Here is a 14,431-nt window from a genome sequence, read left to right as displayed (position 1 = left end):
TATACAACCTCTATATAAAATTGTTGTACTGGAATGTATAACTCGTAGAATATGACGCTTTACTTTTTAAAATTCCAATACTTCCAGTGTACCCTTAAAAAAATATAATAAAGAAATAACGGCCATTAAAAAAAAAATATATTCAATTAGAAGTGAATAATCTACACAAAATTTGCAATCAAGCAGTGAAAACGGCATCTTTCTAGAGCTTGTGGTTTCCGAGATATCATTGGCCACTAACATATAAACTTCTATTGACCACAAACATATAAACCTAGCATTTTAATATATAGCTATTAGATTTCTAAAACAACTATTATTAACAGGAATTAATACTAGTTTTGAACTTCTGTGATTTTTCTGTACTGTTATTGATTTTTCAAGTAAATCTGGCAATTGTGAGATTCAATTATTCATTCGAATTCGACGCCAAAAGGTATTCAAAATTAATGTGCATGTTAACAACGTTCATCGTGAATTTTTCAAGCTCATAAAAGTTAACATTGTCTTTTCTGCAACATTAAGTGAGGATTGCAAAATTCAACCTTTCCTTATATATGACAGTAAAAATCACCTGTACGAAATCTGGTATTAGCGGAGTATTAATTATTATGGTATTGGCGGAGTACAGTAACAGTATTCATTCAGTGTCAAAGTATATATTGCAGCGGCGGATGGTACTATATGTTGCATGGTTGTGCAACCGGATATTTTTTTTAATACTAAAGAAATTTTTAGGTATTAAAGTAGTGTATCAGTAAAAAATAAACCTTTGCTCTTGAGCACAAAACAATATTTATTGATTTCTTAAAAAAAATCAATAAAAAAAAAAACAGAGTGAGTGATTTACATTTCCAGTTGCAGTGAGCGTTACCACTGGAAGCAGTAACATTGAGCATATGGCAGCGATCTCCTAGGTCTCTTAACATGAGGAAGTGGATTTATTCCTGCGTCGCTGCTATCCTCCTGTATTGCTCCCTTCCAGTTGCACCTTTTTCTGCCACTGGTATATAGTCAGCTTCTCTAATAGTTACGAATTCCTCCGCTTGGCAGCGCTTAACTCAATTGATAGAGTGGGTGAGATATAGACGCTTAGAAGACAGAAGTTATTCACAAAACAGAAACTCACAAAGAACAGATACGCGTTTGGTGGTAGCAGGGGCGGATCCAGGCTGTGTGTTTGGGGGAGGGCGGTCGTTCGAAGTCAATAAGTTTTATTTTACATTTATAATACAAAGGTGAAAATTCTTGGTATAGGTTTTATTTTTAAAATAAAAAAATATCCTATTCTAAGGGGGGGGGGGGGATCGATCGAGTCTCGAAGCAGAAAATGTCTTACCACTGGTCTAATTCCTAGCTCTGTGTCTTTCGTGCACATGATCCCGTGTTCGATTTCTGGCGGAGAGCATAAAAAAATAATCTCAAATCATTCACTTTCAATACTCATCTGTCTTCTTTAGCCTAAATTGCTGGAATGTTAAATATACCATATATATTCATTTTCGAAGGAAAAAATCATAGATTTCATGCATCTTTATAGAACAGCAGACAAAAATACGTGGTTAATGAAAATGGACTCTTTGTCACTTACATTCATACAAAGAAATGCTAACAAAATGCATATTGTCGGAGGAGAGAGGTGTTTCTGTATCCTAAAGAAAATAAGCAGAAAATATTTGCGGTAGTGATGCTTTCTATTCAGAAAAACTTGGCAAGCAGCATTTCAGATTTCAATGAAGTGATAGAAAAATTTGAAGCTCGAAAAGAACGAAGAAAGGTCTTCCATTTTAAAATAATGCAACTGCGTGCATGAATATATGCAATTTTCTTGCTTTTTTCTTCTTTTCGGTTAACGATATCATTCATGGTTTACAGCACATGCTATATATTCGATTTATCTCTTGTTCAATGACATGAGTGAAAAAGTTTTGTATATAAATAGTGTATAAACATACACTGATAATGGTTGTTTGAAAAAAAAAAAAAAAGAAAAGAAAGAAAAAAGAAATAGCTTATATTAAACCAATATTAGAGAATACACTTTAATGAATAAATATACAAATAGAGCTTAAAAGGACTTTCCTCTTCATATTTCCTGAATATGTTTTGGATAAGACTTAAGAATGCTGAGGGAAGGGAACAATTGCGCGTACCTCCACATCTTTGATATTGCAGCATTGCAACCGGTGCTTCTACAGACCACGAACCGCTACTGATATATTGTAATATCACTTATAGATTAACATATTGGGTACCAAGACACATTTTCGAGTTCTTATCGTAGATAAAATCCATGTATTTTTGGAATAGTCAACTTTTTTCTGTTTTTCCGATTGAAGTTCGTGATTATAAAACATACATCAGATAGTTTTTACGGTGACATTTTCGTTGAGTTCCATGGTAGCCAGTGTGTTAAAAGAAAATAATATATTTTTGTATAATATGAAAATAAATGTTAGGATTTCCCGGCAGCATAATTTTGTGTTGGGTCATGTTCAGGAAAGTCAAGGTTCAGATAATTTTAAAAGTTCATTATTAAGGATTGGTAGATTCCATTAGGTTTTCATGTATTAATAAGTGAACTGAGCAGTACACCTTACGTACTGGTAAAGTTATCAGAGTTAGAAGTGTTGAAGTTCTAAATATTTAAAATCTGAGATGATGATCAATACTGTACCTGAAGATGGATTAAATGAGTTTTGAAATAATATTAAATTCTTTGATCAAGTACAGCGAGGGCCATCGCTTTTCATTCATAGTACAGACATTTTTCATAAATCCGTCCAAGATGTTTGTTGAACGAATATGTGGATTTTTTAAGAAACTAAATTGGTATAATATTCTTTAAAATTCAGTAATTCTTTGCGAGAGTGAATCATCATACTTATTTTCTCTTTCTTGTTCGTAGGCTCAAGGGGCATTGAACAATTGCGTCCTAGGGAACACAACTATATTTGCTGAATCCCCTGCCGAAAACGAAGTGCATTCTCTCTTACAATGCTTGGGTCATGGTGGACAGCAACAAGGAGGCTCTGCAGGCTGGAGTGTAAATATGAGGGGATCGACTCCAGTTACAGCTCCAGCTCCCACAACATTCACACCTGTAACTTCCAAGGGTACTGATACATGGGCTCTTAGCAGTGGTAGCCAATTGTGGGCAAACCCGACCGCGAGTTCCCTCTGGGGTGCTCCAACCTTTGATGGTGAACAGCATCGAGCTACTCCATTAAATTCATTGTTACCTGGAGATCTTCTTGGTGGTGAGTCCATGTAAAGAAGGATTTTTTTCTTCCTTTTTTTGTTTTAATTGTTTTTTCAGTCCTGCATATAGATGAAAGACATGCAGGTGTTGCATTTTAAGCTGTAAAATCAGGCTTCTCATCAGAGAACTTCCCTGTGATCTCACTCTTAAACAAGAAGACTTCTCTAATTCACTCAATCATATTATATCAGAACAGTAATATTTGACTAGTAAGTATTGTTTTTAAACTGTGCAAGTATGCGTTACAAAAGTTCGAAGATAACGGTTATTCTGCTTTAAGCTTCAGTCCATATCTTGGAACAAAAAAGAAAAACAAAGAGAAAAAAAAAAAACATTGGAAAGGCTTGTTGTGCTGCACTTTGAATATGTACAATGAATTCAAGCGTTAGCGTCCTGTTTTGGAATGTGAGTGTGTTTGGAAAGTCAAACATAGCGTATGTACAACTGTGCTGTGACTTTTGAGTGGCTTTTAAAATGTGACTTCTCAAAGCTCCTGTAGAAACTGACTTTATTTTGTTTCAGAATGGTGCAAAATTTTTCAACCCTGCTACAAAGCATCCCTTTATTCTTTAGTTTTTGTAAGCATTGCAGCAGGGTTGCTTTGAACTTGTCCCATATGTAGAGAAAAGAATGCCAATGTAATTTTTAAGTCTTATAATAATAATAAATAAATAAATATGTATATGAAAGATTAATCATGGTTAATGGAATGTACATTTTGTGCTTACTTTTTTGCCAATATTGTACCAAAAGATGTTTACCTAGTATAAGGTATGTTAAGTCAGTAGTATATAAGATTTTTAAGTGAAAACTATGTATGAAATGCATTATTGTGAGATGTAGATTTAACATGAATTACTGCATCCTTTTTGGTAGTGTATCTGCCAATGAATGTGATAATTACCTGTGCAAAACTTGTCAATTTAATATGTGCGGGTGTTGAAAGTGCAGTACATTTGTGAACTGTTAGGTACATGATCACCACTGCTTCGGTTTGTGGTGAAAATATATAATGGGGTGCTCCTTTATTAGAAAAAAAAAGTGATAACAATACAGATATCCTGACAACATAAGATAAAATAAGAAAAAAAAAAAAAAAAAGAGTACAAGTGTTCAAGTCATTTGAAACCTCACTGCTCGAAGCTTTGATGTTACATGTCTGAGGTTCATAGTCCATCCTTGCCTTTTCGCTTGTTTTGATAGAAGTCTGGGAAATACCTCTGTGACCCCACGGGGGTCTTGTGATGCATTCATCAAGTCTGGACTGGGCAGTGTTCACTGAATCACTCATCTGAATGTGAGCTCAGCTTTAGTAGTTTAATATTTGCACAAATGAAAGTTTTACAATAAACCAATCACTTTTTCAAAAAAGAAAGTCCTTACCAATTAGTATTTTCCTTACTTTTCCAGTATTTTGTGATGAAGTGCCACTTGTGTTTCATAATTGTATTTAAGGATATGTATTATCCTTTTTAATTAAAAGAGAGTATGTGTTATAAATTTGTAAGAGTAGTTGAAATGAGCCATATCAATTGTCAGATAGAAATAAATTTAAAATAAATAAATAAATATATATAAATATATATATATATATATATATATAAATAAAAATATAAATATATTATATATATACACAAATTGTACTGCAATGTTATGACTAAGTGAGATGGTTATCAATGTCGTCTGCCAAAAGATTTAGAATGGACTCTCTACTAGATGTTAAGTGAAAATTTGACCAATGTCTGCTCCATGTTAAGAATGCCTGGGGAGGATATATGAGTGAACTGTTATCAGCCTTAGGTGTTGCTGATATTTCTTCCAGTGATATAAAATGTATATTAAAAGTTAACAAGTAGAATTTAGAATTATGTTGGCTTTATAAGGAGCCCCAAGGATGAATTTTGTGCATATTTAGATGTTTGTATACAGACTTGTGTGGTTCTGTGGGATGGGCTTTTATTAGGAACTCTTATTGTAGCTAGTTTGTGATATATCTATATATAATGTAATATTATAGGTTCTGTGTTCAGTGGGCTGTCTTAGATGATGCACTTCAAAAATAGTCAAGATCCTTCCAGTAGCAACCATATTGAGTATACAACGGATAAAGACGAGACCAAACATTACGTTTAGGATCTGATGTTGGACTGCATTAAAAAATTATAGTGGTTGCTGTATTGTTTTTTGCGGATGTGATTTGTATTAATAGTTTAAAAAAACGAAAAAAAAAAACGTGGTACCTATGCTTTTGTGGCTGTTCAGTTTAAATTAGTGCCTGTATGAGAGAAGGGAATCAATTTTTTTAAGAGAAATTTTTATTTTTTTTAACCCGAATTCTTCGATTTTTTTTTTTTTTTTTTTTTTTAACGATGACGTGAGAACTTTGTGGGTCACATGTTTATACTCGTTCATGTTTGTTCCAAAAATAATTAAGAAAATTGCGTTTCTTAACGAGTGTACTTCGAATGGATTTCCCTTCTCTTGACCTCAAATCCCAATAAGGTTCAAATTTAATTACCACATGAAAAAATAAAGTATATATATATATATATATCGCCTTATTGGAATCTTGCATGGTTTGATCCAAGTATAGACGTCTCTAAGTCAGAATGTACAAGTTATCAATGTGTACATGTATATTAAGAAATTATATCGCAGTACTATTGTTTTTGAGTTACATCATTTCTATGTATTAGTGTAGGAGGCTTATGCCGGTATGTATATAATGTATTTGAAAATCGAAAAAAAAAAAAATGTGTGTACATTTGCAGTTCAGTAACTAGAATATTTCATGTAAAATATGTGTAATAGTAGTATTATGCACGACCAGTCATTTGACTAATATATAATGAATTCAACATGTAATGATTTTGCAAAAGATTCAAATGTGATTAATTTTGTTTAGTGAGTACTAGTGTAAGTGAATGGTCGTGCAGCTTTCTGTTGTTGCAAGTAGTTTTGATCTTAAGTGTAATTTAATGTATGTATTTGGTCTGTTGTTTTTCTTCCATGTTAGTCTATACAATAGCTATCTAAAAAAATCTTTAAAATTAAGAAAAATCGTGGTAGGGGTTTCGTCACACTATATTTACCGTCCTTAACGATAACCAGTAGTCTATTTTTATGCTGTATCTGGATGGACTGCCTTCCCTAAGTGCTTTGTTCGTCGCATGTGTGCTTCTTTCTTCTTTCTCTCCTCTTTTTCTTTCTCTCTCTCTCTCTCCCTCCCTTCCTTCAGGCACTTTTTGACTCAGTTTCTTTATTAGCTTTTCTTACACTCGCAGTGAATATATTTATTCCAAAATAATTTTTTCTTTTCGTTGATTTTTTAAAGTGAAATATTTCTGTAGTATGTGGTGATTTTTTCTTGCTTTTTTTTTTAGGGGAAGAAATAGTCTTCAATTTTTCCTTGCATATTATTTAAAACAAATCCTTAAATGACGAATCATGCTTTTTGTTTTCAAAAATTGAATTTATTTTGATAGACGATTGAAGCAAATGCTTAAAATGTGTTATATATGTATATTTTATGTTAACTTCTGCATTCCTAGGCACGTTGTTAGGAGACTGAAATATTTTATTTGTAGAGTAGTTTGAATAAGTGCTGTGCCAGATATAGTTTTTCTGAGGTAATCAGTGCAATAAATTTGTTGAAGATATTCCTGTGAAATTATTCATTTGCTGCAGAGTTTATATTCTTTATGCATAACAAAGTCTGAAATCAAGATAGAAAAAAATAAGTTGTGATGGAAGGCAGAATTTAAAAAAAAAAAAAATTAAAAATATATTTAAAAAAAAAAAAACTGAGGCTGTACATGTATAGTGCATTGAATACCAAAGACGGAAGGTGTAACCTTCCAGCTAATAGGAACAGACTGTGCTCTGCATATTTATAATGTGCAGGATTTTAGATCAAAGTGATTTTTCAAATCCAATGTAATTGAAGCCACTTTCCAATAAGAGATCCTAGTTCACCATTCTTCTTCCATGCATTTTGTAAAAGCATAAAAAGTACCAAAACTAGGATGCTCTTTAGTTCAAGAGGGGTTGTGAATCAAAGGGGTGATAGTTTAGTTTTCAAGTCAGAAAAATTTCTAGATTATAAAATAAAAAGAACTATCCAAATCTTAAATGGGCACAAGGATTGAAACTTATGAAGTACTCAAGTGCCTTGTGTTTGACGTTGTTAGGGTAGTAATTGTGCAATGTCTGGCGTTACTTACTGTGTACTATTACGAAATACTTCGGTAGGGGAGCTGAATTATATATATATAAAACAAGAACTACATCGGATTGATGTGTGTACTGCCATGTTGATTCTCAGGTGAAGGTGCTGTATATAGTTGTTTGAAGCTTAGAGGTGTGGGTACCTGTATGTAACTTATATTTATTAATTCTTTCTTCCATATAATTTACCTCAATTCACCCTACCAATCACTTAATTCCAGAGAGGCATAAAGTGATTTGAGTTTTTATGTTTAAACTTATTATTGCTCACTGTTAACTTCGTATAGAGTAAATAGCATATCCTCATTTTTATCTCCTGAAAGAAAAAGAAATAAAAATGGTAGAGTGGAGTTGTTAAGAGGATTGTACAAATATAAGAAGTTGCCATTCATTAGAACGTACCATCTACTTTTTAAACAGGTTTGTGTTCTGACGTATTTCGTGTGGTGATATTTTACTGTTCCTTTTAAAATGACTGTTATCTAGCCAGTTAAAGAGGGGAAGAATTCCTTTCCCATATAGACACTGTGCCTTACGGTTACTGGGCCAGGATAAGATAAAAGGCAAAGGAATTCTTGGCCTCTGTCTGTTACCAAGTTGTACAAATTGCTTCCGAGTGAGAATCGTCAGTGATGCGAAGGTTTTTTTTTTTAATTATTATTATTATTATTATTGTATTATTATTATTACCACGATGGAGAGCACAAGATTTCGGGCAACTGAAAAACAATGGTGTGGAGGATGTTGGCGTAAATTTCTCCCAACTTACATTATATAAATATAGATAATTAATATATAAATATACGTATGTGTATGTGTGCCTGTTGTATGCATGTATGTGTGTGTCTTTTTTTTGGAGTGTGTTTGTAGTTAACAATAAACAATTTTGAAGTAGTACATAAGTTTTACAAGCTTGTATACCACCAAGCCTGAGTATGGTTTGATCAGAGTAGCTGCTTGTTGGCCAGATCCTTAGCAAAACTCAAGATATCTGCCGGTTCTAGAAATTTGCGTGGCCTTAAAAATTAATGGAAGCATCCTTGAGACATATCTTGTGTCATGGCGGACATGGCCACAATCCTTCCGCAAACTCTTTTTAATCCAGCCAAACATGTTTCTTCCGTCGGGTAGTTCGTTGAAAGACCCCAGGAGGAACAAGATTTAAATAATTAAAACAGTAAATTGGATTGAAGCCTCAGGGATCACAGCCTTTAGTTCTGTGCTAGTCCTACCATCATAGCAAGTATTAATGATATCTTCCCTGTTCAGGCCAGTTCCAATCAAGATACAATAACTTTCCATACTGAAAAGAAGTGGAACAGTTTTTTTAAAGCTCAAAATTCACTGATTGTGAAATTACCAATGAAAAAAAAATGGAATTAAAAAAATTCCTGAATAATCAAATGACAAAAGTGCAGTGTTAACTGGAGTTTTTTTTTTTTTTTAAAAAAAAAAAGAATATTGTGTATTTAAAAAAAATGTAGAGGTGTTTCATTCCAAAGTGAGACCTTCATCTGTAGTCTTTTATAGTATGTGACTAAATGGGGAGTGCCTCTGTTAGTGATTTTCTCACCATAAAATCCTCTACATATCACCAACACCAAGTACATTTGTGGCTCTCTATTTTTAAGTCATTCTTTAACTGTGACAATACAGACATACCAGTGTGGTCATTGCATTACAAGGTATGCATATAGAACTTTTTCTAAAAAAAAATAAAATAAAAATAAAGTATTTTTCCCCACTCCAGTTGCATGACTGGTTTAGCTCTTAGCAGTTGATTTTGCTCAGATGTTAAGGAGCATCAGTCATGGTGATTTACTCGTACAGATAATGACAAGCGGTTACTAGACAATGAATGGAAGGAGAAAAAAAAAAAAAAACTTTAGAAAAAGTTGTAGTTGTGATGAAGAATACTGTTTTTAAACAACTCAGTTGGAGTAGTGGTAATTTAACAAGGGGATGCGTAATTGTGTGTAGTGTATGATATGTATAGTGTCGAAACCGAAGAGGAAAACAGAAATGACTATAGTGACTATATAAATATAAAAAATATATATTTAAATATATATCTACAAAGCCTATTAACGTCTTAATATTATATAGTGGTTACCTGCACTTTGTTTTTTTAATGTTGTGTGTATATATAAATATGAATATTGCTGTGAAGTGTCGTGTCGTCGTGTGATACAGTGAACAATAGCTACCCAAAGTAAGATCTATACTTTAAAAAGCAAAACGATAGAACTATAAGCTCAGCAAGAGAAGAAACAGAAATACGAAATTGAAATGGGACACTTGATACATTTAATTTTAGATTATTTCGTTTTGTGAAAGCTAACCTCAGTCCATCTTGATGGTGCTGTCTGTGTGTGTGTTGGATATGCTAGGGACAGATTGTGATAAATATTGCATGGACTGATGGCTCGGCTTTGATATATATATCTATATATTGGGTTTTGGAATAAGATAGGCTTTATATGGGTGATAGGTAGTACCTGAAACAAGTAATAATTTAATCCTAAAACACGTGCTAAGTTCCCAATTGTGACCTCTTAATAGCTATCCTGCCAAGTACAAATTATAAATTGGCAGCCAAATGTTGCAATAAAAAATAATACTGACACACAAACAATATTGGAAGAAAGGTTTTTATCTAGTGCGTGTGATACAAAGTAAAAACTTAGATGAAGTAGTGTGAAAGTTCCATATTATAAATAAATAAATAAATATATATATATATATAATGCTTATATATTATTTTTCGTTTTATTATTATTATTATTATTAATCAGTTATTACGGTTACTTTTGTTTGTTAAAAAAAAAATGCCAGTTCTACTTACCAGTAACTAAGGAAGACTGTCTTGAACTCCTCTACCCCTTTCACCAAAGGGAAGCGATGTTGCTTTCAGTGTAGCAATTGGTTTCCATGTCCATTAAAATATTCGTAAAGCTATTTTGTCCTTTCTTTTTTTTAACGGCTGTTGACATAATTGACTGAATTTTTAATTCTATACAGTATCATTATATATAAATAATAGCTCATTATATTAATACCTCGAATGAAAGCAACTATAGATTCAGTATTGAAAATAATCTCGTGAACGCAGTTTTTTTTTAACTATTAATTTTTATTTTTTAAAAAAAGTGTTTACGAACACTGTATATTTTAAAATACGCTTCTGGTGCAGCATTCTGTTTTTAGGAGTGCTGTACAAATACTCCCTCTATCGTGGACAAGTTCCTGAACTGTTCAAATTGTTCTCATTTTTTTTTTTAAGTCACTGTTGTTACGCATTAGGTATTATAAAACAAAACTGTTTGTTGTTTCTTACGTGATTTTTGACCATATGACAAAAAAAATATATATATATCAGCATTTAGTTAAAAAAAAAATAATTTTTTTTTTTGAATCTCAAACCAATGTATTTTTATGATTCCATTAAACATCACTACTTCAGCTGAGAATGCGTGTGATAATGAAGGATGCAGGGTAGTGTGCTATAGTGATAATCTATAAGTAGTTGACTGCTTGATGAGAAATTTCAAGTGCCAAACCGTTTGTAGTCAAATTTTCTCTATTGAATATGTATATAAAGAAGTGCAATCTTCACAATGAACATAGAGAAATTTGGTTCATGGGCCAAGGAGTTAAATTAGAAAAAGAATTAACTGTTTATTTTTTCCCTTGTTGTAATAAAACAAAAATTGTTACTTTATTTGTGGCAGTGCCCCAAAGACTACAATGTTGCATTTATCCGGAGCTGAAAGTTAACTTAAAAATTTTGCAAGAGGATTAAGCTTTAAAAGAAAGAAAGAAAAAAAATCGGGGGAATGTTCTTTGTATGTATGTATGTATGTGTGTGTGTGTGTGTGTGTGATTGTTGATTACAAGTGTGGCATTTGCACAAAGTAAGCCTCTTGCAGTCCTTGAATATAGAAAGAAACCTCATCAATACACAATGAAATTATTCAGATGCATATGCATAAAAAAATATTTTGAAAAAAAAAAAATAGATAAAAGCAATCAGACAAATGTGCTAAAGTTGTTTGTATTAATGTATGTTCAAATTAACACAATTCTAATAGCATAAGGGGTAATCTTAATCTTCCAGTGGGTCCATGTGGTCCTGGGCATTGCTTCTGGGACGGTTATCCTGTGACTTGCCAGTATTGCTGGTATTTTGTAGTCATTAAACTTAAGCCAAAAGACATTATGATGGTTCAGTATCCAGGAGTTTCTTTCTTATACAGGAAAAAAAAAAAAAAATAAGCATTACAATTTAATAATTAAGAGAAACGTAACGAAAAGTATATTATATATATATTATACAGTAGAGGACAATTCATGTGTCAAATTCTAAGTGGTGCAAGATAAGATATTGAACTCTACCCGTAAATATTTGTATATTAATATATATATATATAAAGAGTAAAAATTTGTTTTGATCTAAAAAAAAAAAAAGGTATTATGTAAATACATGTTAAAAGTATTTGCTCATGGAGTAGACTGTGTTCAAATTCCGTGTGATAACTTCTCAACTGGTCCTGTCCTTAGGATTAGGAGGTATTAAGTTTGGTAATCTCCTGGCAATATAGGACAAACCACTGTAATCGTTACTCAACTGTTCTGGTATTTCTGTTGCTTGTATTCCGTGTTAAGTCCATGTATAATAATCATAAGATAGCTTTGTTTGTCATTTCTGTATAAATGCTGGTGTCGTGTGTTATGGTAGTATAATAAATATTACATGGATAATAAAAACTTACGTATTATATAATATATATAAAAATGAAAAATCAACCATGCAAGACTCCAAATAAAAAGTTAACTGTTTCACATGTACCGTGGGGTGTAAGGATAAATATAAATAAATACATATAGATATATATATATAACGTGTTGCTAATCACGAAGCCACTACTTATTGCTTGTATATTGGGTTAAGTAATTAAAAACAAATAAAGTATATTCTACAGTCTTTGTGAAGAGTTGATTATATTCCTTTGGAATCAACAAGTCGCTCAGGGCTAAAGCTTGTGATCTGTTGGGGAAAAAATGTTAAACAACAAAATAAGACGTTTTGTGTGCTTATATGCTGACGTAACATTGATGATAATTAAGATTTGAAAAATACGGCTTTTTTGTTTTATGCAATATTCAAACAAAAAAAATAAGTATATATAGGTGAGGTACAATATTGTAATAAGCATCACATTTAAGAATCCACTCTTTGTGTTCTTACAATGCAAACATGACCATCAATTATTTCACCATATTCATGGAAGATAACTTGACATGGCCTAACTAGCAACTTAATCTCTGGTCTCCTGATGTAAAGAAGGCAAAAATTGGGTGTGGAACAGATCACAGTTTAGCAGATGGTGTGTGCGTGCGTGTGTGTGTGTCTACAAAAATGAATGAGATGTGTTTACATCCCCGAATTCTCTTATGATTTTTTAATGATTTACTCAGTGCAATGAATTGGTAATTACAGTATTCAGATTATTATTATTATTATTATTATTTTCTTTTTCTGTATAACTTGTCAGCACATTTTCATATTGTTGGTCTCCCAGTGTAATTATTCCTTTTAATGAAAAGGGAAAAGAAAGAAAAAAGGTAGTGCCTATACCAATGAGCGTATGCCTGCATTTGTAAATGATCTGTTTTAATCAATAAATTATAAGATAGATGTATTGGAAGGTAACAGGTAAATAAATACTATTTGCTAGTGGAAGTCATTGCTTAGTAAAGATTTATAACTCTATTATGATGTAAGGGTGGTTAGTTGTGGTGGTTAACTGATCTTAAAATGACCGAAGCGAAGTCGCCAGAAAGATGTGGCCCTGAAGATATTATTTCAGTTTCAACAATGGAAGAGCTTGTATATTCACGAAAGTAAAGCAAGTATTTGAATGCTGATCAGTCATTTATAATATGCATATGTAGGTATATATATGTATATGAGTGTGGTGGTGGTGGCTGTAGGATTTGCTTTAAATACAACCGACTTTTAAAACTTCCATGTCCTGTGAAATATCAGCTCAGGGGACCAGGGTAGCAAGCCAAAATGACAAGGTGATAAATGAAAAAGTTTTTTAAAAATCTTTTACTGTTTTCAGCCTAAGAGAAATAATCTTCTGTTCACTGTGGTCTGATTAGAGAGAAGTGCTTTTAACAATTTATTTATACCATCCTTTATGTAATGTAAAGAACCAGTATGCATTCAATAAAGGTTGTCCTCAGTGTAGATTTAGTTTTTTAGTTCATTTATAAAGATTTTACGTTAATATTTAAATTGCTCGAGATAACTATGTAGTAATGTTAAAAAATCTGGGCTAGCCCTACATCCTTGTTGCCATTTCCAACAACCCACGGTTCGAAGTAGTAAGTATCTTTTTGCAGGCTTTGATATTGAAATGTTGGTTCCACTTCTAAGGGGGAGGGGGGCTAAAATGCAACACCAAAGCTATATGACAGGGATGGCTAATCTTTTACAGGTTTGAGGGCTACTTTTCATTTCAGATATCACTAAGGGTCTAATTATCTGTTCATTAGCTTGCTAGAGAACTATAAAACAATAACAGTGATGATCGATACAGACAGTTCGACACAGGCCACTGCGGGTTACCTATCAACGAGTCCGCGCCGTTGGCCACCCCCCTGCTATATGAAGTGTGGACTACATTATTAGTGGAATCCGAACCACGCAGTTTTCGTTTTTCGGTAATCGAAGCCGGGACCATATGCACCAAAAGAGCACTTGCTACACGAGCGGGGAGAGATAATTTTAATGTTGGATGAAATATGCTGAGTTCTTTTTCTAAAAAGAACTGCAAAGATGTCGATCGTGTTGTATTTCAGTAGTATCCATCATTGATTTTGTTCCTTATTACCAGGGCAGCCAAAAAGTCACCGGAATGTGGTTGCAGCTCT

General features: G+C 32.7%; 1 protein-coding gene across 5 annotated transcripts in view; it reads left to right on the top strand.

Annotated features, from left to right (window-relative positions):
- Positions 1–13,745, top strand: part of gw (trinucleotide repeat containing adaptor protein gawky) — a 139,650-nt gene extending 125,905 nt beyond the window's left edge. For all 5 annotated transcript variants that reach the window (XM_081731967.1, XM_081731968.1, XM_081731963.1 and 2 more), the window contains exon 25: positions 2,909–13,745. In XM_081731967.1, the coding sequence (XP_081588093.1) occupies positions 2,909–3,274 (366 nt within the window). In that variant the 3' untranslated portion in view covers positions 3,275–13,745. The remainder of the gene's footprint in view (positions 1–2,908) is intronic.
- Positions 13,746–14,431: the final 686 nt, after the last annotated feature.

The sequence above is a fragment of the Thermobia domestica genome, chromosome 11, assembly GCF_964235325.1.
Source record: "Thermobia domestica chromosome 11, izTheDome1.hap1.1, whole genome shotgun sequence".
In the NCBI taxonomy this organism is placed as follows: Eukaryota; Metazoa; Arthropoda; class Insecta; order Zygentoma; family Lepismatidae; genus Thermobia; species Thermobia domestica.
The sequence above is the reverse complement of the archived record's forward strand: the minus strand, read 5'-3'. Positions and strand labels throughout refer to the sequence as shown.